Source organism: Gavialis gangeticus, unplaced genomic scaffold (assembly GCF_001723915.1).
Source record: "Gavialis gangeticus isolate Ggan-Ray unplaced genomic scaffold, GavGan_comp1, whole genome shotgun sequence".
NCBI lineage: Eukaryota > Metazoa > Chordata > Crocodylia > Gavialidae > Gavialis > Gavialis gangeticus.
This window is the reverse complement of record NW_017728973.1, coordinates 884,858-905,169: the sequence shown is the minus strand read 5'-3', so window position 1 is coordinate 905,169 and position 20,312 is coordinate 884,858. Positions and strand designations below refer to the sequence as shown.

The 20,312-nt window shown below is 55.8% G+C and overlaps 1 protein-coding gene across 2 annotated transcripts; it reads left to right on the top strand.

Moving 5' to 3' along the window:
• Positions 1–598: 598 nt before the first annotated feature.
• On the top strand, positions 599–19,984 carry CNTNAP1 (contactin associated protein 1). 2 transcript variants are annotated; one of them, XM_019505725.1, is made up of 23 exons: positions 599–2,582; positions 3,077–3,270; positions 3,857–4,004; positions 5,745–5,948; positions 6,099–6,283; positions 6,831–6,974; positions 9,113–9,374; positions 9,585–9,734; positions 9,843–10,014; positions 10,815–10,921; positions 11,033–11,152; positions 11,637–11,840; positions 12,228–12,384; positions 12,813–12,940; positions 13,110–13,277; positions 13,511–13,729; positions 14,444–14,683; positions 15,108–15,335; positions 15,822–15,949; positions 16,336–16,429; positions 17,240–17,470; positions 18,137–18,184; positions 18,478–19,984. In XM_019505725.1, exons 1-23 carry the CDS (start codon positions 2,432–2,434, stop codon positions 18,666–18,668), a joined length of 3,873 nt encoding a protein of 1,290 aa, XP_019361270.1. In that variant the 5' UTR covers positions 599–2,431; the 3' UTR covers positions 18,669–19,984. The 2 variants fall into 2 exon arrangements, with proteins under 2 accessions (XP_019361270.1, XP_019361276.1); XM_019505731.1 differs by lacking the exons at positions 599–2,582; positions 3,077–3,270 and adding an exon at positions 5,128–5,315 and having other exon boundaries at positions 3,916–4,004.
• Positions 19,985–20,312: the final 328 nt, after the last annotated feature.

Here is a 20,312-nt window from a genome sequence, read left to right as displayed (position 1 = left end):
GGTCTACCCTCTGCAGGGCTCAGCCCCAGCCCTATGAAGTATGCTAGGAGCTATGGGGTTGCCTTGCAATGGCTGCTTTTTGCCATGAGCTAGGGCAGGTGCCCTGACAGGCTGTCCAGACAGCCTTACTCTGCTCCCCTAGGTTGGAGCTGGGGTGAGTGTTTGAGCCTGGTCTGCTGGATCCTAGCATGGCCCAGGCAAAGCACAGTTCATGCTGATACTAATAGTACAACCCCTGCAGCTCATGCAGGTTGGTGCCCTCGGGTGTCCTGCATGGTCCCATGCTGGAATTAACCCCTCACATCCCAGAGGGCTTGGAGGGTTTCAGAGTTACACCCTGCAGCTTAGTAGAAACCAGGTAAGGTTGTGGGCCATCTGGACTGAGAGAGGAGCATGACTTAAAAGTTGGGGGAGTTGGAGGCTGAGCAATTAGTGTAGCCCCCTGTGCTGTTCCTGTTTGCTTACTGTATTGTTGGATCCAGCACAACTGAGGGAGGGATAAGGGCAGGGGGTACATGTAAGCAGCTAGAGTGCTGCTAGGAGCACAGAAGAGGGAGTGAGGAAACGGCTCTCCCAGCTGATATCCTACCTTCAGCCTGAAGCCTCTGCAGTGGGTTGTACACTGCTCTGTCAAGGCCCCTGGAGAGCAGGGGCTAGGCCCAGTCTCCATGATATTGGATGTGTCCAGCCCCACTCCAGTCCCAGCCCAGCCCTATCTGGAGTCCTCTGCAGAGGCCAAATAAATTAGCATAGGCTCCTCCCTGCCAGGCCTCCGGCTCCCCACAAGCAGAGGCTGTGGCAGCCCAGACCCTTTCCAGCACACCCCCTGCACTGCGCCGCAGTGTGAACTGGGCCTGCGAGCTGGCAGAATTAAGTGAGGGGCTCCCATCACTTGCCCCCCTGCTCATGTATGTCAGAGCCTTCAGTGTGGAGGCTGGCTGGCCAGCTGGCGGCTGGCTGGCTGGTGCAGGCAGCATCTATGCCTGCAGAGGTGTGTCAACACTCTGCAGTGGGAGGAAAAAACCGGGAGTGAGAGCAACCAGGAGCTGCTCTGCTGCTTCAGTGAGCAAAGCAGAACTGGAGCTCTGCGCAGAGCGTGTCCTAGGTTGAACCGGGGAGGGGGAGGGGCAGCTCCACACAGAGCAGACCCCTCCCAAAGCTTTGTTTTGCAAAAAGCAATGGTCCCAGTCTGTCTAGTGCTGAAGCATCTGTAGCAAGCCCCTATCTGTAGGCAGCCTAGGAGCCCCCACCGCATCAGCAGCCTCTGCCTGACACAGGTTCATCCTGCTGAGTGCGTGGGGGGTTGGACAGGAGAGATTGTTTTCTAGGTCAAGGTGAAGCCAGTTCAGTGGTGGTCCCATCTCTGCAGTTGGAAACTAGCCTGGGATGCTCCCACCCTGTGGCTGTTCTCCACTCTTGCCAGGGTCCCAGGGCTACCCATCATTTGTCCTTGCTCATTTGAACAGGCTGTGGCATCCCTCTAGGACCTAATGGGCAAAGTCCATCCTCATTCTGTTGGCTGCCCCTGGGTCAATGGCAGCTCCACATGTCCCTGCAATGTGCCTTTCCCCCTCTCCTGCACAGCCTGGACCCTGCCTGCTAGACAGGGGATAGAGTCCCGGTAAACAAGATTTTCTGCTCCAAGATGACTGGCATGTGCATGGGATGTATGTGTGGCATGTGTGCATGGCATGTTTTACATGGGATACCAGCCTACAGCAGGTCAGGGGTGTACTGCTGCTCCACAGACTCAAATGAGCTTCACAGTGGCTGGAAGAGGGGCAGGAGGAAAGGGTGCATTGAAGTGTTGGATCTTCAGCATTGGGGCAAAGGCTGGCTTCAGCATTAATGTCCCTCTGGAGCTGTCACTTACAGCCTAGTGTAGGCCTGGGTCATCTCCTGCTCATGGACTGAGCAGGTGCTGAATGCTCCACTGGAGCCAGAGACTTCTTGTTTGCTTTGCCAGATGTGCACGCAGCTGCACACTCTCCTACAAATGAGCCAAGCCATTGTCCTGTAAGTACCAGATCCCACAAAGTCCTGGGAGGCTAGATTCCTGCCCCAGCCAGGGTCAAGGGCTTTAAAACAGGACTTTCTTGAGTGTTGCCTGAGGCTGTCTAAGACTGTGGCTGAAGCTGCATGCCTGCAGGTGCCACAGGGGTGCAGACTGTATGATACAGGGGGTTGAGTGTAGCTTGGATGCTGATGAAAAAGTCAGGGGGGCAGTACAGGAGCAGACTCAGCATCTGGGACCCATGTCAGGAGGAGACCTTGGGCTACACTTCTCACAGTGGGAGAGGTCCTTTCCCTGCTGTGGGAGGTCCCGCTAGAGCACTGCAGCCATGGGACTGGCCCTGGTGTGCAGCAGGTCCCATCAGCCTTGAGCCTCTCTGTGGAGTCTGTCACTGGGAGGTGGTGAGAGGTGTTGGGGATGTGCCAGTCTGGGCAGGGCAGCTTTAACTACAGCCTCTCCCCCACAGGACACTGTTACAATGACCTGGTCGCTCCCCTCTACTCTTCGTCCCTCGGTGCTTCCTCCAGATACAACATCCTCTACACACCTGGCTTTGCCCGGCTCTACAGTAAGTCTTGCCCACCTGCCTGGGGTTGGGATCCCAGCCTTTAACTTGAGGCCCTAAGAGTTTCCAGGACACTGGCATGTTGCAGGCAGCAATAGCAAGAAAGCCTGAGAATGAGAGCCAGGCTCCCAGGGGATTTCTTCCTTGTTTGGTCTTTGGAAGAGCAGAGCAAGCTGCCTGGTCTTCAGAACCTTGAGCAATGGTCCTGAGGTCCCAACACCGTGTGGCAAGGGACCCTTTGGGGCCACCCCTGCTGCCCTGACATGCTCCTGGAATGGGGCTTTGTAGATTCCCTCAAGCACTTGCCCCTGCTGTCTTGAGCAGCTCTGACCACAGCCTCAATGCTGTGGAACCCATAACTCTGCACCTAGGATGAGGGGGCCCTGCCCTGAGCAGTGAAGTGGGAGGGAGCCACTGGTCTTGGAAGCACAGAGGGTTGAGCAGGCAAAGCCAGGTTGGGCTATGGGGCTGAGCTCTAACCATTCCTCCTTGTGCAGGCAGCAGTGGCTGGTCTCCAGACCCCAGGGACAAGCAGCCCTGGCTCCAGATTGACTTGATGCAGAAGCACATGATCAATGCAGTGGCTACGCAGGGGACATACAACACACGTGACTGGCTTACTCACTACATTGTACTCTATGGAGACCACCCAAGCAGTTGGAAGCCCTTCTTTCAGCGAGGGAGTAACTGGGTATGATGTTGTTTCTGTCCCCTCCTGGGAGTCAGGTGGTCCTGTAGACTCCCTGCTACATGCTGGAGTGCTCCCATGGGCATGTGAAAAGAGTCCATCTGTCAGGAGCTGGGGAGCAGCTGTCTTCCCCATCCCAGCTCCTGAAATGGAATGGGTGGGCAGGTAAAAGCTTCCCCTCACACATGACCCACAGAGGGCAGCCAGGGTAAGCCTCCCCAGGGTTCACACTCTGGGGGCCTGGGGTGCCCACAGTCAGTGCAGGGGGACAGTATGCCTCCTGATTCCAATTGAAACCAGCTTCTGGGTATTAGACAAGGAAGGGCCCAAATGGAGGGGCCGTGACCTACTCTGGGCTCTTGCACCTTCCTCAAAGGCAGCTGGGTATGGCACATGGGCTGGATAGCCTCAGCTCCTGGGCTTTCCTGTGCTTCCTGTCACAAATGGTGAAAGTGAGTGAGGAAGAGCTAGTGAGGGAACCATAGGGGCACAGTCCCAGAGCTTGGGAGTGTGACTGCCCTGGAAGGAGGTGATTGTTGGCTGTCACACGAGTGCGGGGCTTCTGCTGACCTCGGGCCTTTTTCCCCAGACGTTCTTTGGGAACGTGAATGAGAGTGGTGTGGTGATCCATGACCTGCACTACCCCATCCTGGCTCGCTACCTCCGCATCATCCCGGTGGGCTGGAACCCCAGTGGCAAGATTGGGCTACGCCTGGGCCTCTTTGGCTGCCCCTACCGTGAGTGAGTGGGCCCTGGGGATTGAGGGCTGGGACAGGATGATGGGGCTGGCTCTGCCTGGCCACTTGCACAGGTGCTTCATCTCACCCCAGGCCAGAGGAGCAGGAAGAGGGTCTTAGCCCCTGCACAGGAGAATCTAAGGTTTATGGAGAGGTGGGGGATGTGAGGTCAGTAAACTGGAGAGCTGGCTTGACTTTGAGCCACATCCCTTCCTTGGTACCCATCACAGTCTAGGCTGAGCACAGCCAGTGGGCTTGCAGGTGACTGGGGATAAAATGAAGGGGAGTTCATTCAGCTCCGTGATGCCCCCAGAGCTGAGCTGCAGCCCCACCTTCTGGAAACTGCAGTGCATGTGCCAATCTTGGAGCAAAGCAGGTGAGTCGCATCATGGAACCCTAGAGGCCAGGGGTTCCCAACCCCTGGGCTGCTGCCCAGTGCCAGGCCGCAAAGGGTTGGCTGCTGGTCTGCAGAAGGGCTGGCTGCCAGACCAGCAAACTGCAGACGGGCAAACTGTGGACTGAAAGTGACCGGCATACTGCAAACCGGCAGCCCAACCCTTTTTCATACTAAGTACAAAAATGAGTTGTCTGCCTCCTTGCAGTATGCTGGTCACTTTCAGTCTGAGGTTTGCCAGTCCTTGGCATAAAAAGGTTGGGAACCCTTGCCATAGGCAATATGTAAGTGTTGGCAGTGGGGGAAGGGGGAGGGGGGAGAAGTGTGTGCTGCTGCCGCTAGGCATTGGCTTTGGCCAGGCTGTAGCCCTGCCATCAGCACCTTCACCCTGCTGTTGGCGCAGAAATCTGGGGGGGGCATGTTCCCCACCCCCAGTATGTCACCTATGTCCTGACCCTTCAACACTGATTTGTCCTGAGAAGCATGGCATGAGCTGGGCCCTGCACCAGCTGTTTGTAAATGTCTCCCATGTGGTTTGAAACCTAGCACAGTTCTTCCGCAAGTTAGATCCCAAAGGAAATTACACCATAAGGGGAGAAGAGCTGCTATTGCAGAATATTCAAACACTGCATCCACAAATGCCAAGGCCTGGGAGGTGCAGTTGCCCAGGGATCACACGGTCTCACATGGTCCTAAAAAGCATGAGCCAGAGGACCTGTTTCATTCCAGTAAAAGCTTTACAAAAGGAGTAAGGCAGGATCTGCTGGCAGTATTTACAAGCATCATTAGACATCTGCTTCTCTGTCCTGGGGACTCCCAGCCTTTGCTCACCCATGTCCTGGTTGAAAGGCCATGTGACAGGCTAAAGCTTCTTGTGTGCTGGGCCCCTTGATTCAGCACTCATCCTGTAATGTAAGGTCAGTTCAGTATCATGAGATCTGCCTTGCACAGTCAACAAAGCATTGGGTTGGGTGGTTCCTGCAGGTAGGCCTCTTGTGTTAGGATTGAAAAGCCTTGATTTCCCATGACCCAAGCTTCTGTGAATCCTGTCATGTCACACAGCCTATTTCTTGGCAGTCTCCTCCTGTCTGAGGGCTGGATCTGCTCTGGATGGGTGCAGAGACAGGTGGGGCGGGGATACAGGACTTGTGCATGGCTGACCAAAAATGGGAACCAGTCTCAATGCTGTGGCTGTGACAGGAAGGTAACAAGGAGTCTACTCTCGGCTGGGCTGTCCTTGGGGCAGAAAAATGAAGTCTCTGGCAGGAGGGTGGAAATGGGGTGTGGGCAATCTGGTCATCTGTCCCTGGTAGTGTTGTGATTTCAAGCCAGATTTCATCACCCAGGGTCTGATGTGCTCTACTTTGATGGGGATGACGCCATCTCCTACCGATTCCGAGGCAAGACTGTCAGCACCCTGCAGGACACCATCTCTTTCAACTTCAAGACATTGGAGCGGGACGGGGTGCTGATGCACGGGGAGGGCTCGCAGGGTGACTACATCACTGTAGAGCTGAAACAGGCCCAGCTGGTATTGCACATCAGCTTAGGTGAGCCTCAGGGGACAGTGGTAGTGGTGCTCTGTCAGGTTGAGGGGCTGGGGGCTAACAGGAAGGGGTGAGCTTTCAGCAGCAGTGGGGCCGAGTGCTCTCTAAGTACCCACCCCTATGGACAGTAGAGTGACTGACTGCCCTCCCTAGGAAGCAGCCCACTGCACTCCAGTGAGGGGCACACAACAGTGACAGTGGGTAGCCTCCTGGATGACCAGCACTGGCATTCACTGCATATTGATCGCTACGGCCAACATGTCAACCTGACCCTGGATGGGGTAGTCAAACATTTCCGCTGCAATGGGGATTTTGACCAGCTGAACCTTGACACCGAGGTGAGCCATTCTGGCAGGTGCGGTGGAGGGGGGCGCTGCAGCTGGAGCAGGTGGAGATGCTTCCTGCTACAGAGCACAGCCAGAGCAGTATAGAGGTCCCTGCAGGGGAGGCTTGGCCATAGTGCCATGGGTGTTCCCCCTCAGCTCATAGCTCTGCCTAGGCTCCAGGCCGTGATAACATCCTCCCACAAGCAGCTGCAAAGGGGTCAGACACAACTTATGACACTGCTGGAACAACAGCTGCAGGCAGCTCAGCCTGTACCATGTGATGCCCTCTAAGCCAAGATTTGGAGGTAAGCCAGTAGCAGATCATAACCAGGGCCCTCCCTGTGCTATGGGAGATCTCCACTCTGAGCTGGGTGTGGATTAATGAGGGGGATACCCCTTGACTGGGGAGAGGGGGCCCAGGATATGGCTTAGCAGTTAGACAGAGCTCCCCAACCCAGCTGAGGAGAGAGTGGGAATGGGTCCCTGCAAGGCAGGCATGCCATCCCATCCATACAGACAGTGAGCAGTGCCCCAGTCATGTGTCCCTCCTTCCCCACAGGTGTTCTTTGGGGGTGTGGTCAACCAGGAGAAGCAGAGGCTGGTCTATCGGCAGAACTTCCGGGGCTGCATAGAAAACATCTACTTCAATGGTGCCCACATTGCTGATCTGGCTCGCAGGAAGAAGTCCAACATCCGTTTTGAGGTGAGGGGCTTGGACAGGGAGAAGAGGTTGGAAGACTGGGAGAGGGCAGCTGGGAAAAGAGAACCATGGATTGTCCCTTGGCCTGGGGACCTTTTGCGTGGCAGAGTCTCTGTCTACAAGGATGAGGGCCATCAGCCTGAGCTCAGTGATGAGGCTGAAGCTACAGCTGGCCCAGTGCCAGTAGCTGGCCGGCCTAGAACTCGGTGAACCGCCCCAGATCAATCCTGAAAGGTCGTCTTGGGCCTGAGGCCATCGGCTACTGTCACTAGGCAGCAGGAGTGATGGGGAATGAGCTCACCATGGAGGCTTCAGATGGGTCAGTGCTGCTGAGGGCTTCAGATAGGTCACAACTGCTCCCCATAGCCTGAACGAGCCCATACATTTGAGTTGCCAGGGAAGGGTCTCATGTCAGCTGCCTCTCTGCAGGGCTCTCCATAGTCCCATGCCCTGTTACTCAAGCTCAGCCGAAATCCTTCACAATCCCTAAGCTCTTATGATGAGCAGAGGGTGGCTGAGGGCTCTGGGCTCCTTTCCTAGGATATGCTCAGTACTGGAAGAGGGACCAGCCCAGCATAACTAGGCATTTGGCATCTTGCCAAACTCCATTCAGTCACAGTCTCCTCAATCCCAGAATCTCCTTCATGCCAGTAGGCAGCCACTTGTGGGGGGGGGGCCTTCCAGGGTCAGGAGGATGTTAAGGTACTTGTGCCATGAGGAGCTGCATCCCAGAGCCTTGTCCATATCAGCCATGTGATAGCAGACCTGTGCCCTACCCCACTCCTCTGTTAGGGGGTTGAATCTCTTCCTGCAAGGAAGTGGCCCCAGCCTCATTCTGTAGTCGGCACTACCCTGGGAGCATCACCTCACCCCCATCAGGAAGGGGAACAGCCACCTGCACCCCTGGGAACACAGCCCTAGAGTCTAGACCTATGCCAGACAGGAGTGAAGAGCAGAGTTCCTGTCTGCTAGCCCTGCCCAGCTCCAGCAATGCCAGCCACCTTTTCCATGGCTGGTGGGGTAGTCTCCTGGGTCAGGAAGTAGCTGCGCTGTAACCCCCTGTCCCTGCCCCTCTTCACAGCAGCAAGATACGTGGCTATGGTGCCACTGAGTCAGGATTAGGGGGCTAGGTCCTGGTGGCCACAATGCCCCCTGGTTTCTTTGTCTTTCATGAGTGCACTCCCCTTCACTAACCCACCAGACCTTGATGTGATAGTCTTTTAGAAACCAGGAAGGCTGCCCTAGGGCTTCCCAAGCCTGATTGTGGCCTTGTGACCACAGGTGTTTATGGTCACTGCCTTTAAGGGCCAATTGCTCGGGTTCTGTCCTCCCCAGTACCTACGCCCATGCCTTGCAGGTGTTGCTGTACCATCACTCTCCTGTTGGGGCTTCAGCCTCCACCCCTTTTCTCTAGCTGAACCTTCTAGCTTGGGCCCGCTGTATTAGACCTGGCTTCTAGGCACCAGTTCTAGTCTTGCCCTCTTAGGTACCAGGCCCCTGGCCCCTGCCTGCCAGGCTCTGGGTGCCCCACATGCTGCCCCGCTCCGGGCTCTGGCTGAGCCCTAGCAGGTTTCAAGGCCATCAGGTGCCCCTAGGGCACTAATGGGACCTCCAAACCTCCCCCCCACACTCCTCACAGTCCTTCTCAAATTGCCAGTAATAAGCTGTAGCAAACTTAACCTGCCCTAGGTGTAGCCACTCCACAACAGTAGTTAGCTACCTTGAAGCCAGGTCTTCCCTTACCCAGGGTTGTGGTCCTTTTGTAAGGCACTAGTATTTGGCTGGCAGCACTAAGAACAGCTCTCAAGTCAGCCTGGCATTCCCCAGCAGTCTTTCTGGCCCAGAGCTCTTTATGTAGCAGCCTACAGAGCTAGCTTCCTGGCCAACTCAGGTCCTGGGCTTGCCTGTTTCAAGTCCAGCCACTGTCTGGTCAGGTGATTCCCTAACATGACCTCAGGTTTCCAGTTGCCTGTTTCCTTGCAGTGAGCTTCCTCTAGGCATAGAGCAGGTGTTACCATTTACCCTGATAGGCCTCTCCACTGCTTGGCCTCTCTAGCTGCAGCTTTTCTTCTTAAAGTAACAGGAGCTACCAGCTCTCTGTTACATGTGGCTCTCACTGGGTCTTGTATGGTTGCTTCCAGGGCCGCGTCGGCCACTACTGCGAGAACCCACCCTACGCACCCATCACCTTCGCAGGCATCAACAACTACCTGCAGGTACCAGGGATCCCACGCAGGAACCGTATGTCTGTCAGCTTCAAGTTCCGCTCTTGGGATATGGTGGGGCTACTGATGTACACCAGCTTTGCTGATCGTCTGGGTTCCTTGGAGATGGTGCTAAGTGAGGGCCAGATCAATGTCTCCATTGCCCAGCCTGGCAAAAAGAAGCTGGAGTTTGCAGCAGGTACAGGAGCTCGGGAAAGAAGGCTGGGGGCCCATGAGGCCTGTCCATCAGGGACTTGTACTGGGAGGCCCAGGGCCTTGGCAGGGAATTGTCTCCCATTCTTGCTGCTGGTTACGTGAAGGCTCCTGGGGGCTGATGGGGGGCAGCAGACCATTTGCCCACCATGTCCCCCATCACCAAACCCCACGTACAACTCCTCCTTGCTTCCAGGGTACCGCCTCAATGATGGCTTCTGGCATTCAGTGCTGCTGGTGGCACGGGATGGCTCAGCCGTGGTAACCATCGATGATGATGATGGGGCAGAGTTCCGCGTGGCGCACCCTTTCCAGCTGCGCACCGGAAGCCAGTACTTCTTTGGGGGTGAGTGGCCCAGGCTAGGGGGGATGAAAGGAGAGGGGGCAGGGCCAAGGGAGGTTCAAACCATTGGCAGCACTCTCTCTGTCTCCATCTGTCTTCTCAATGATCCAGGTTGCCCCAAGCCTGCCTCCATCACTGGCTGCCTATCGAACCAGACTACTTTCCATGGCTGCCTGCAGATGATCAGTGTGGACGCACAGCCCGTGGACTTGGAGTTACTGAAATATCACCGCCTGGGAAAGTACTCGGATGTGTTCTTTGACATGTGTGGCATCACGGACAGGTACCACATCAGATCGATGGATGGACAGGGCAGCTGTTCTGAGCCCAGCTTGTGCCCCTTAAGATGTATTGCTGAGCTGGCTCTCCTTCAGTTCTGCCAACCCTTGAAGGGACAGTAGTGTAGTGGCTAAATAGAAGGGTTGTTTAGCACTGCCATCTACTCTTACTATTTCAGCTTGGGGTGGAGTGTTTCAGCAACCTTGTGCCCTCAACCATGTGGCCTTTGGCCCTGACCACAGCTGCCTAGATTTACTACTCTGCCCACTGTCCCACAGCTTCTCTGACTCGGGGCTGCCTGCAGAGAGCAGCTGACTGCTCTGCTCTAGCTTGGTCTTTACACACTTTTGAAATGGGGAAGCTGGAAGCAGCTGGCCTGCCCATAAAGGGCAAGCCTCCCCACTGCTACCCTCCTTCAGAGGAAGGAAGACAAAGGGGTACCCATTGCAGTGGGGATAGGAGAAACTCAGGAGACCTGGGCTCCTGTCCTTGCCCTGTCACTGACTTACCTGGGTAAGTCACTGCATCTCTGTGTGGACCTCATTGCCTCCAGCAGTGAGAATCACCTTTCCTGTCCTCCACACTGTGCTGTGCTGCCTACCTGTGAACAGTTTCCTTTGGTGCAGGTCTGCTGATAGTGGTAGATGGAGCAGATTGCCTAGCCTGGGTAGCTGTAAACCTTGTTGAGGGGGGGTCCCTGCTCTATATACCCCCTGCATTGGCAGATTGTCTCAGTAAGCATCAGAGTGGCACAAGGTGTCTGAGCTTAGTCCCCCCTTGCTCCCCTGCCTCTGCTCTTGCCAGGTGCACCCCCAATCTTTGTGAGCATGGTGGTCGTTGCCTGCAGTCCTGGGATGATTTCATCTGCATCTGTGCCCTAAGGGGATACAGGGGAGAGCCCTGCCACAAACGTGAGCCCCTGGGGATGGGGACTTGGGTTTGTCATGAAGCCATTCCCAGCCCCTGGCAGGTTGCCCAATTTCCTCAGTATTCTAACCCAGCCTGTTGGTTCCTTGTTATAGCCATTTACAAAGAATCATGTGAAGCATATCGGCTCAGTGGGAAAACAGCTGGGAACTACACCATTGACCCTGATGGCAGTGGGCCCCTCAAGCCCTTCACTGTGTACTGCGATATGAGAGGTACTGGGAATAAGTGGCAACAAGGGGCTTGTGTTCCAGAAATGGAACACAAGGTCCCTATCGAGCTCCAGGTGGGGGGACTAGCTGGCTGTAAGGGTGGGGAACAGGGCATAGAGCTTTTCCCCTCCAAGCCAGGCCTCTCCCATCTAGCCCTTTGGCGGGGGTTGGGGAACTGGATCTGGAGCCTCTCCCTGGGAGGAAACACATAGGTACCACTTGTGTATGCAGTCTCAGCCCAGTTCCAGGGAAAGGGTTTCCACATCAGAAACAGTATTACTTTGCCCTTTGTGGTGAGGCTGTAGGGAGTGACAGCCCCTGCTCCTCAGATGGACGTAGGTCTGGGGTGGGGCTTGAAGCAGGGATAGGATGGAGATGAGGGAACTGGGGTGGTAGGGATGGAGGGATGGGGTTGAAGTGAAGGTAGGAGGCTTGGGGGTCAGGAGCTCCCAGTCTGTTCTCACGGGGGCTTCTGGCCCTTCCCTAGAGGATCGAGCATGGACCATCATCCGGCACAACCGGCACTATGCCACACGGGTGTTAGGCTCCAGTGTGGACCGGCCTTACTTGGGGGCAGTGGAGTACTGGAATGCCTCGTGGGCTGAGGTGTCGGCCCTGGCCAATGCCTCTGAATACTGCGAGCAGCGCATTGAGTTCTCCTGCTACAACTCCCGCCTGCTCAACACACCCTGTGAGTGTGCCATGGGCAAGTGCATGCAAGCATGTCTGCTGTAGGAAAGTCACTGCTACCATGTCGGGGGGGGCGGGCTGGAAGGGCAAGGGTGTGACAGGGAGCTGGGTCACCACATCACTGTGTGCCAGTGAGTGTGTAGGTGTGGAGGGCTGACAGAGCAGAGCCAGGGGCATTGACCCCTAACTTGAGGCGGGGGCCATCTAGCTTGTGGGGCTGCCCTTGGGTGACAGAGGACAATGCTTCCCTCTGGGTAGAGTCTGCTGCCCTGGTGCTTCCATGCCCCCTTTTAGTCTGCCAGGCATTCCCTTGAGGCTGTCCTGCAGTCAGCACCAAGTAACTCCAGGCCCATGTCCTTCACCTCCCATCTCTGCATCCTGTCCCCAGCTGGGCTGCCCTTCAGTTTCTGGATGGGCCGCCATAACCAGGGCCATTACTACTGGGGAGGCTCACGTCCGGGCATCCAGCGCTGTGCCTGTGGCCTGGACAAGAACTGTGCTGACTCCAGGTTCTTCTGCAACTGTGATGCTGACCATGCCCTTTGGTAAGTCCCATACCCCTGGACCAGGGAAGGAATTGGTCAGGGCAGCAGGATGTGACTGTGATGGAGGAACCAGGAGGGGCTACTGGGGAGGAGTGAAGCAGTATGAAGTGTCAGCAGAGCGGCTGGGAAACATAACAGCCAAAGAAGGGGTTGCTGGGGAACAGCACCAGCAGTTTGGTACAGGGTAGCCAGGGAGTTTAGGCTGCAGTAGTATGGGGCATCTGGAGATAGGCTGAGGCAGCATGGAAGGTTGGGGAGTGGGAGGCTGGGACACCATGGGAATGCAGGCTGACTTGGTTCAGGTTATGGGCAGGCAGACAGTAGGCCAGAGTAACACCGTAGAAGGTATGCTGGGGGTTGGGTCCAGCTCCACTGTGATACTAGCTTCTCCCATTTCCACTCCCCTGCCCCACTGGCTCTGGCTGCAGGAGGGTAGACAAGGGACTCTTGAACTTCGTGGATCACCTACCTGTCACTCAGGTTGTGGTTGGAGATACCAACCGATCCAGCTCAGAGGCCCAGTTTCTGGTGGGGCCGTTGCGGTGCTACGGAGACCGTGAGTGCTTGCTGTGGAGGAAAGGGCTGTGGCTGGGTGCTGGTACAGGTCACAAAGTCCTGGGGCTTTCTACAGGGAACAGGGCCAGCCCCTGGGTCCCTGTTGCTGGTCCAGCTACGAGCTGGGCACAGTGTGCAGGGCCCTGCTTTGACCTTCCTGTCTCTTGCAGGGAATACCTGGAACACAGTCTCCTTCAACAAAGGCACCGTCCTGCTCTTCCCCACCTTCCACGTCAACCAGAGCCTTGACATCTCCTTCTACTTCAAAACCACTTCCTTGTCTGGCGTCTTTCTGGAGAATTCAGGCTACAAGAACTATATCCGTGTTGAACTCAACAGTAAGTGGCTGGGCCTGCCTCAGCACAGGGTTGGGGGCTCTGATGGGATGGCCAGAGCTTGGCTAGAGACTCTGGGCTGAGTTTCCAGTGCTGGCACAACAGGGCTAGCTGAGAAGAATAGGAAGGAGCTGGCATTGGGAAGAGCCAGGACTAGGGCCTCTTCAGTAAGAAGCCCAGGGTTGGGAGCAGTGGCACAGAGGCCTCCTGGGAACTGATGTCTCCTCCTTGCGCAGCTACCAGGGATGTGCTCTTTGCCTATGACATTGGGAATGGGCACGAGAACCTGACAGTGAGTTCCATCTTCCCCTTCAATAATGACGAATGGCACTGGGTGCAGGCCGAGCTCAATGTGAAGATGGTACGACTGCGAGTAGATGAGCTGCCCTGGGTTGTGCGGGCAGCCCCACCCCAGACCTACGTACAGCTGGAGTTTGACAAGCCCCTTCATGTCGGTGAGTGCAGGGAAAGGAGGAACCCTTCCTTGCCACCCCTTAGCCCTCCCCATCTGTGGGATTCTCAGAGCTGGCAGACTTACCCAGACAATCTCACCAGAAATTCTTAGAAAATCTGCCCCCATAATCTCGCTCTTCCTTGGGCAGAAGCAAATAACAGCAATTGCAGTTACTCTTCAGAGGCAGAAGATGTCCCACTGAGCCCTATAAGTCCCAGCCCTGGCACACTGGTTTGGGGCAAGGCAAAGGAATCCCCTGGGCTGCTGTAGTAAGGTTGCTCTTTAACCAAGCTGCAGTATTAGTGTCAATGCAGCACTGACTACTGGTGAAAGCTGGGGGAGGTACTGAGCTAGGACACTTGGGCTCTACCCCACGCTCCGCTTCTGACTCCCCTGTGTGACCTTGGTTGTGGCCCTTCTCTCAGTACTTTGCTTTTCCCATCTTTCAGGTGAGAAAGGTCACCCCTCCAAGTGACTGTGGGGCACCAGGGTGTTCCCAAGACCCTGAGCTCTGGGGCAGAGGATAGTAGGGAGGTAAATGGCTTAGGAATGGGCTGACCCCACTGAGAGGCAGACAGAACTCAGCCTGCATGAGCCAACTCTTTCTGCCAGGGAACAGGTCAGGGGCCAACGCCACTCTGGTAGCACCAGTTGTCTGGCAACCCAGTGCTGGAGGGGGCTTGAGCCTGTGCTGACGCTATCTTCCTGGTGCCAGGGGCAGCTGAGCACAAGCTGCGTCCCTTCCTGGGCTGCCTTCGGGGATTGCGCATGAATGGTGTGACACTGAACCTGGAGGGCAAGGCTAATGAGACGGAGGGTGTGCGGGTGAACTGCACCGGTTACTGCCAGAACCCGCGGGTGCCCTGCCAGAACAGCGGGCTCTGCGTGGAGCGCTACAGCCACTACACCTGCAACTGCAGCATCTCTGCCTTCGACGGGCCCTTCTGCAACCGTGGTCAGTGCTGCCTGGGCCATGGGTGTGGGGATGGGGACAGGTTGAGTTGTGGAGTCACACCTGTGAACTTGAGGACAGAAGTGAGGGCCAGGACGAGAAGAGTTGGTGGGGGTAGGCAAGAAGTTGTAGGGTGCAGCTGCTAGGCCTTAAGCCAAGGTGAGGGCTATGGTGGTTGGGGCAGGAGGGGTTAGCCAGGGGTATCCATGGCACAAGTGCCAGCCCAGAAAACAGAGTGCAAGAAGCAGCATGTTGTTCCTGTATAAGAGCATGACTGTGGCCAGGTGCTATTGTGGTACCTGCATGCTGGGGAGTGGGATGGACCCCATTTCCTTGGGCAGCTGAGATGTAGGGGCAGGAGTGTAACTGCCACTGTGGCTACCTTCCTGCCTTGCTGCCCCTGTGGCCACCTGCCCCTGCCCCACAGATATTGGTGGCTACTTCGAGGAGGGCACTTGGGTTCGCTACAACATCCTGTCAGCTTCACTCTATGCTACCCACGAGTTCGCCAGTATTGTGAGCCAGCCCCTGCCTGGCTACAACTTGACAAGTGAGGAGGTCAGCTTCAGCTTCAGCACCACTTCCGCCCCTGCTGTGCTGCTCTACGTCAGCTCCTTTGTCAAGGACTACATGGCTGTGCTCATCAAGGATGATGGTGAGTCTGGGGGATGAGGTGCCAAGCCCTGCCCTGCCTGCCCTGCCTGCCCTGTCTCAGGGCTCCCCTTTATCCCACTCTCCTATCAGCCTTCGTTCCTTCTCAGGGGCCCTGACTGGAGCTGTTAGCTACACTTTTCTCCCTTCTGGCCTTGGGGATCTCAGACCCTGTCTGCTGTGGGGAGGCTCTGTCTGCAGGCTCATAAAGCTTGAGGCCAGAAGGGACCGTTCCGCCATCCAGGCCAAGTGCCCTGGAATCCACAGGCCAGAAATGCCTTGACCCCAGATCTGGCCATCAGCTGGGCCCTGTGTATGAGAACAAGACACAGGAGCTAGGCACCTGAGAGGAGGCTTTGCACCTGTTCAGAGCACTCAGCAGCCTGTCACAGCTGTGGCAAATCTCTGATAAGGCAGGGGAAGCTAAACCTCCCCCTGGAGCTCCCAACCCCTCAGCACCCCCATCACACTCTGAGTCTTGCCTTGGCAGGCAGCCTGCAGTTGCGGTACCAGCTGGGCACCAGCCCCTATGTCTTCGCACTGACCACCAAACCTGTGACAGATGGGAGGCCCCATCGCGTCAACATCACCCGTGTCCACCGCACACTCTACACACAGGTGCCTGGTGGGCTTGTGGGGGCTGCACCGGGCAGGGGCCATCTATGCAGGCTGGGAGGGCTGTGCCAATTGGCCCTATGCAGAAAGGGGCTTCACTGGGATTTGGACACCAGGGGTTGGGGATCGGCTCCAGAGGGTGACATGGAGCGGGCATTAGGGAAGGAATGTTGGCATAGTAGTTGGGCTGTTGCTGGACAGAGTTGCTACGGGAGGCAGGGACAATGGGGCACTGGAAAGAATGAGGCTTTCTTGCCTGGGTCTTCTGTAGTTCGTGCCAGCAAGGATGGGTGGAGTCAAGGGAGCAAAGCTGCCCTCTGGGACTAACCCCTAGAGGAAGCTGGCTATGGTGGTGCTGATGGGGCCTGTGCTCTTGGCCTTGGCCCTAGGTGGACTTCTTCCCTGTCGTGGAACAGCAGTTCTCCCTCTTCGTGGACAGCAAGCTGGACTCACCCAAGAACCTGTACCTGGGCCGTGTGATGGGTGAGTGGGGCCTGGGGACCTATTCCCAGGGCCCAACTGCTTTCCCTCCCCTGACACCTTTGCCTGCCATGAGGGCTGGGAACTCCCTGCTTCCTGTGCTGCCCCTGATGGAGACATTTCCTCTACACCACAGAGTTGCTGGGAAGCCCCCTACCTGCTCTCTAGGGGCTGGAATGGCCCATTCCCCTTATCAGGGCAGGTCCCCTCCTTTCATTTGAATCCTAGAGAAGTAGGGCTGAAAGAGGTCTCCTAGTCCAACCCTCTTGACCGAGGCAGGATCATCCAGATCTAAACCATCCATAAAAATCCACTGTCTACCTCTTAGTAAAACTGCTGTCAGCCCTGACACACCACAAGACCTAACACCCTGACCTGCCACAGGTAAAGCAAGGGGACCACAGAAACCAACATCGTGCTTCTGTAGCAGGTGTCAGTATATGCTCAAGAGATCTCGGGCTGAGAGCCATGCTCCCAGTGACACGCTGTGGGTCTCTGGCACCCAGGGGCCAATGCTTGTATTAGCACCTCTCCCCCCCCCCGCCCCCTTCTTGTAGCAATACTTAGTCACATTGCACAATAAGAACTTGGAAGGGCCCAGCTGGTGCCCCCCTCCCAGGGGCCATGGCTCCCTCCCACCCCACCTCAGCCTGCCACTGCATGCTCCCTGCTGCAGGGAAAGGTACCCCTCCAGTCCTGTTCCCTTTCCCTCCAGGAGATCTCCCTAGAGCCATTCCCAATTCTGGTTTCATACAGGGTGGTGAGGAGGTGCCCTGGGGCACTGATTAACCCCTCCCTCTCTGTGCTGTGTAGAGACAGGCGTGATTGACCCAGAGATCCAGAGGTACAACACACCTGGCTTCTCCGGCTGCCTCTCAGGGGTGAAATTTAACACCATTGTGCCTCTCAAGTCCATCTTCCGCCCGAGCAGCACGATGGTGCACTACAATATCCGGGGGGAGTTGGTGGAGTCCAACTGTGCATCCATGCCTCTCAGCACCATGCCCATCCCCCCGGAGATGGATCCCTGGTACATGGGCACAGGTAGGGCCCTTTCTTGACACCTGCCTCTAAAACCCAGACAAGGTTGTGCCAGGCTGTCTGCACCACTGCACCTGTTAGCGCTTCTGTAGCCTAGAGGGCAGCTGTACTACAAGGGGTCCTCCAACATGGTAGAGACTGGAGCATAGTGAGGGAAGGGGAGGTTGCACAACTTTAGTGATCAGAGCTGGGAGCCAGGACTCCTAGGTTCTGCTCCAGGAAGATGACAGCCAAGGTGTGTCCCTTCTGCTTGGCCTCTGGTGGGCCTTCCCACTAGATGTTCTGGGACAAACTGGAGAGTTGTTGCCTTGCCCCTCCCAGTTCTTCAGGCTCTGGGTTAGGGCCCTTCCCCAACAAGCAGGGCAGGTGGCACAGCAGTAAGGGGCACTAGTGCGAGAAGTTCTTTTCTCTGGTTGTAAGGACTTGCACTGCCCTCTTTGTCTTGGTGGGACTCTTTGGGGCAAGCCAGGGGAGTGTGCTGGTACGGGATTGGTCTGGACTGTGCTCATGGGAGGGGCTTGGTAGTGGAAAGAACATCCCCAGATCCTTCCCTTGATGCCAGCTCTTGGCTCCTCCCTATCAAGCTGCTTCAGCTAGCTGCTGGTGCTGTTAGCCCAGCCCTGTCCCCTTTCAGTGTTGTCCCTGCAGCTACTGCTTTGTCTTTTGCAGAGTTCCCTCATGTGCATGATGACGGCTGGATTGGGATAATCATTGGATGTAAGTGACTCCCTGCTGTGTTCAAACCCGTCTAACAGCCTTTACCCTCTTCCCCCTGTGGGGTGGTTCTGCACAGGCCCCATGCTGGTGTGGCACCAGCCCAATTTGCTCAGGGGTAGGACATGATCAAAGAGCAGAGGGGGCTGGGCGAGTAGTGCCTTCCAGCTACAAGCAGGGCCTTTTGGCCCTGGCAATGCTGGACTATGGCTCAAAGTCTTGGGTGCCCTCCATACCCTGCTGTCAGGCCCCCAGCCCTGCCAATATGCTTAGCGCTGTTCTCCTTCCTCTTCCAGTTGTGATATTTCTGCTGCTGCTCCTTGGTGGCCTACTGGTGCTACTGTATCTCTACTATCACCGCTACAAGGGCTCATACCACACCAACGAGCCAAAAGCCATTCAGGACTACAGCAGTGCGGTCAAGCCCCTTGCCAGCCGCAAGGACCAGAACCTGCCCCAGATCCTCGAGGAGGCAAAAAGTGACTAGCTGCTGGAACAGGGCTGGGTGGAGGGGAAGGGTTAGCTCCACAGGCACTTGGCATCCTGCACCCTCAGGAGACTCGCCAGAGGTGTTCCTCTCCCAGAAGCAGTATTGGAAGGCGTCTCCTGCCATGGCCAGGAGGGTAGTGAGCGTTGCGGGACCAAAATGCCAATTGAACCCGAACTGCCAAAACCCAATGCTGGACTGGGGCAGCAACGCCTTCCTCTTGTGCTGCTTCTACCTGCCCACATCAAACCCAGCGTTGCTTGGGGCTGTGCCTTGCATAGCCTGTGAGCCACCTGTGTGAGGAGCGTCTTCCTCCTATTATACATCAAGGCCAGCCCCCATGTCCTCAGCCCAGACACATGGTGGAAGTCATATGCCAGGTGGCTCTGCCCACTGTGGTTTGCACCTACCAAGCTGCAAGCCCCTTCCCCTTCCCTTTCCCCCTCTGTTGGGGGTCAAGCTGCAGCCAAAACTTCTCCCAACTCCCACAGAAAGATTGCAGCCCATGCATCAACATGAAGCTGCTTTCTGAGCCCAGGCTGGGACAGGGCTATACACCTGTGACCTGTAAAATTGCCCATCCCAGGCTTACAGAGGCTGTTTTCCACACAGCCAGCCAGGCATGGCCCCAGTTGAGGAGACATGCTTGTGTCTATTTTACATGCTCCAAACCTGTTGTTTTGTAGGGGGAATATGCACTACAGTATAGCCTGGCCTTCCACATGTCTGGTTAGCAAAGATAGCACTTAGATTACCTGCTTGTTTACTTGCTTAGCAAAAGCCATTAAGTGAACCATGCAACATAGAGCGTATGAGCACAATCCTTAGGTCGTGCTCTGAAACCTGTGCAATATCCCTGCCAGTATATGCAGTGGCAGCTGCTGCCATGCATGAGCCTGCACTTTGCTGAGATGCTGCTTCCATACAATCAGGTACAGACCATCTGATTCTTTCTACCATTTTTGTTGTCAAGTTCTCTATTACTCACTGGGTTTTTTTATTCTGTCACTTTGTATAAAAAAGTACCAAAACCAAACAAAAAAACAACAAAACAAAACTTAACGTCAGATGCTACATTTCAAGTGAGTGTTGTGGTAAATGGTCTGTAGTTTGCTACTTCTCTGTAAGAAGTGCTAGTCGTGCTGATAACTTCCAACCCAGTGAAAGTGTCAGTCACACGCTTCATTGTTATGAGATGTTACAGAAATGCATTTATCTTCCCAAAGGCCTGGCTCCACCAGGCACTTTATTTTTGAAAAATCTGTTTTGTTGAATGAAGTGTGAAGATATTCAAATAAATGCAGAATGATAGCGTTGGACACACTCCCCAACCTCACACTGGATGTGGGGAGAGGGGAAGTGGGAGGCAGAGGAGTGACACAGCCTACACTGCTAGGGCAACAGACTGAGCACACTCCTTTGCTAGCTGTCAGCCATGCTGATTCCTGGCAGAAAGCCACTAAGGAGAGTGAAATGCTCTAAGCACTCCCCTTCTGCCCATGGAAGGCTCTGTCCTTTGAGCTTCCCCCCCTCAGCTCAGCTCCACTGCCTCTTGTGTACACACAGCTCCTTCTGGAGGCAAAGGACATTGGGAGTCAAGGAGAATGCATCTACATGAACTGAAATACCCTGCACAGCAGTCCC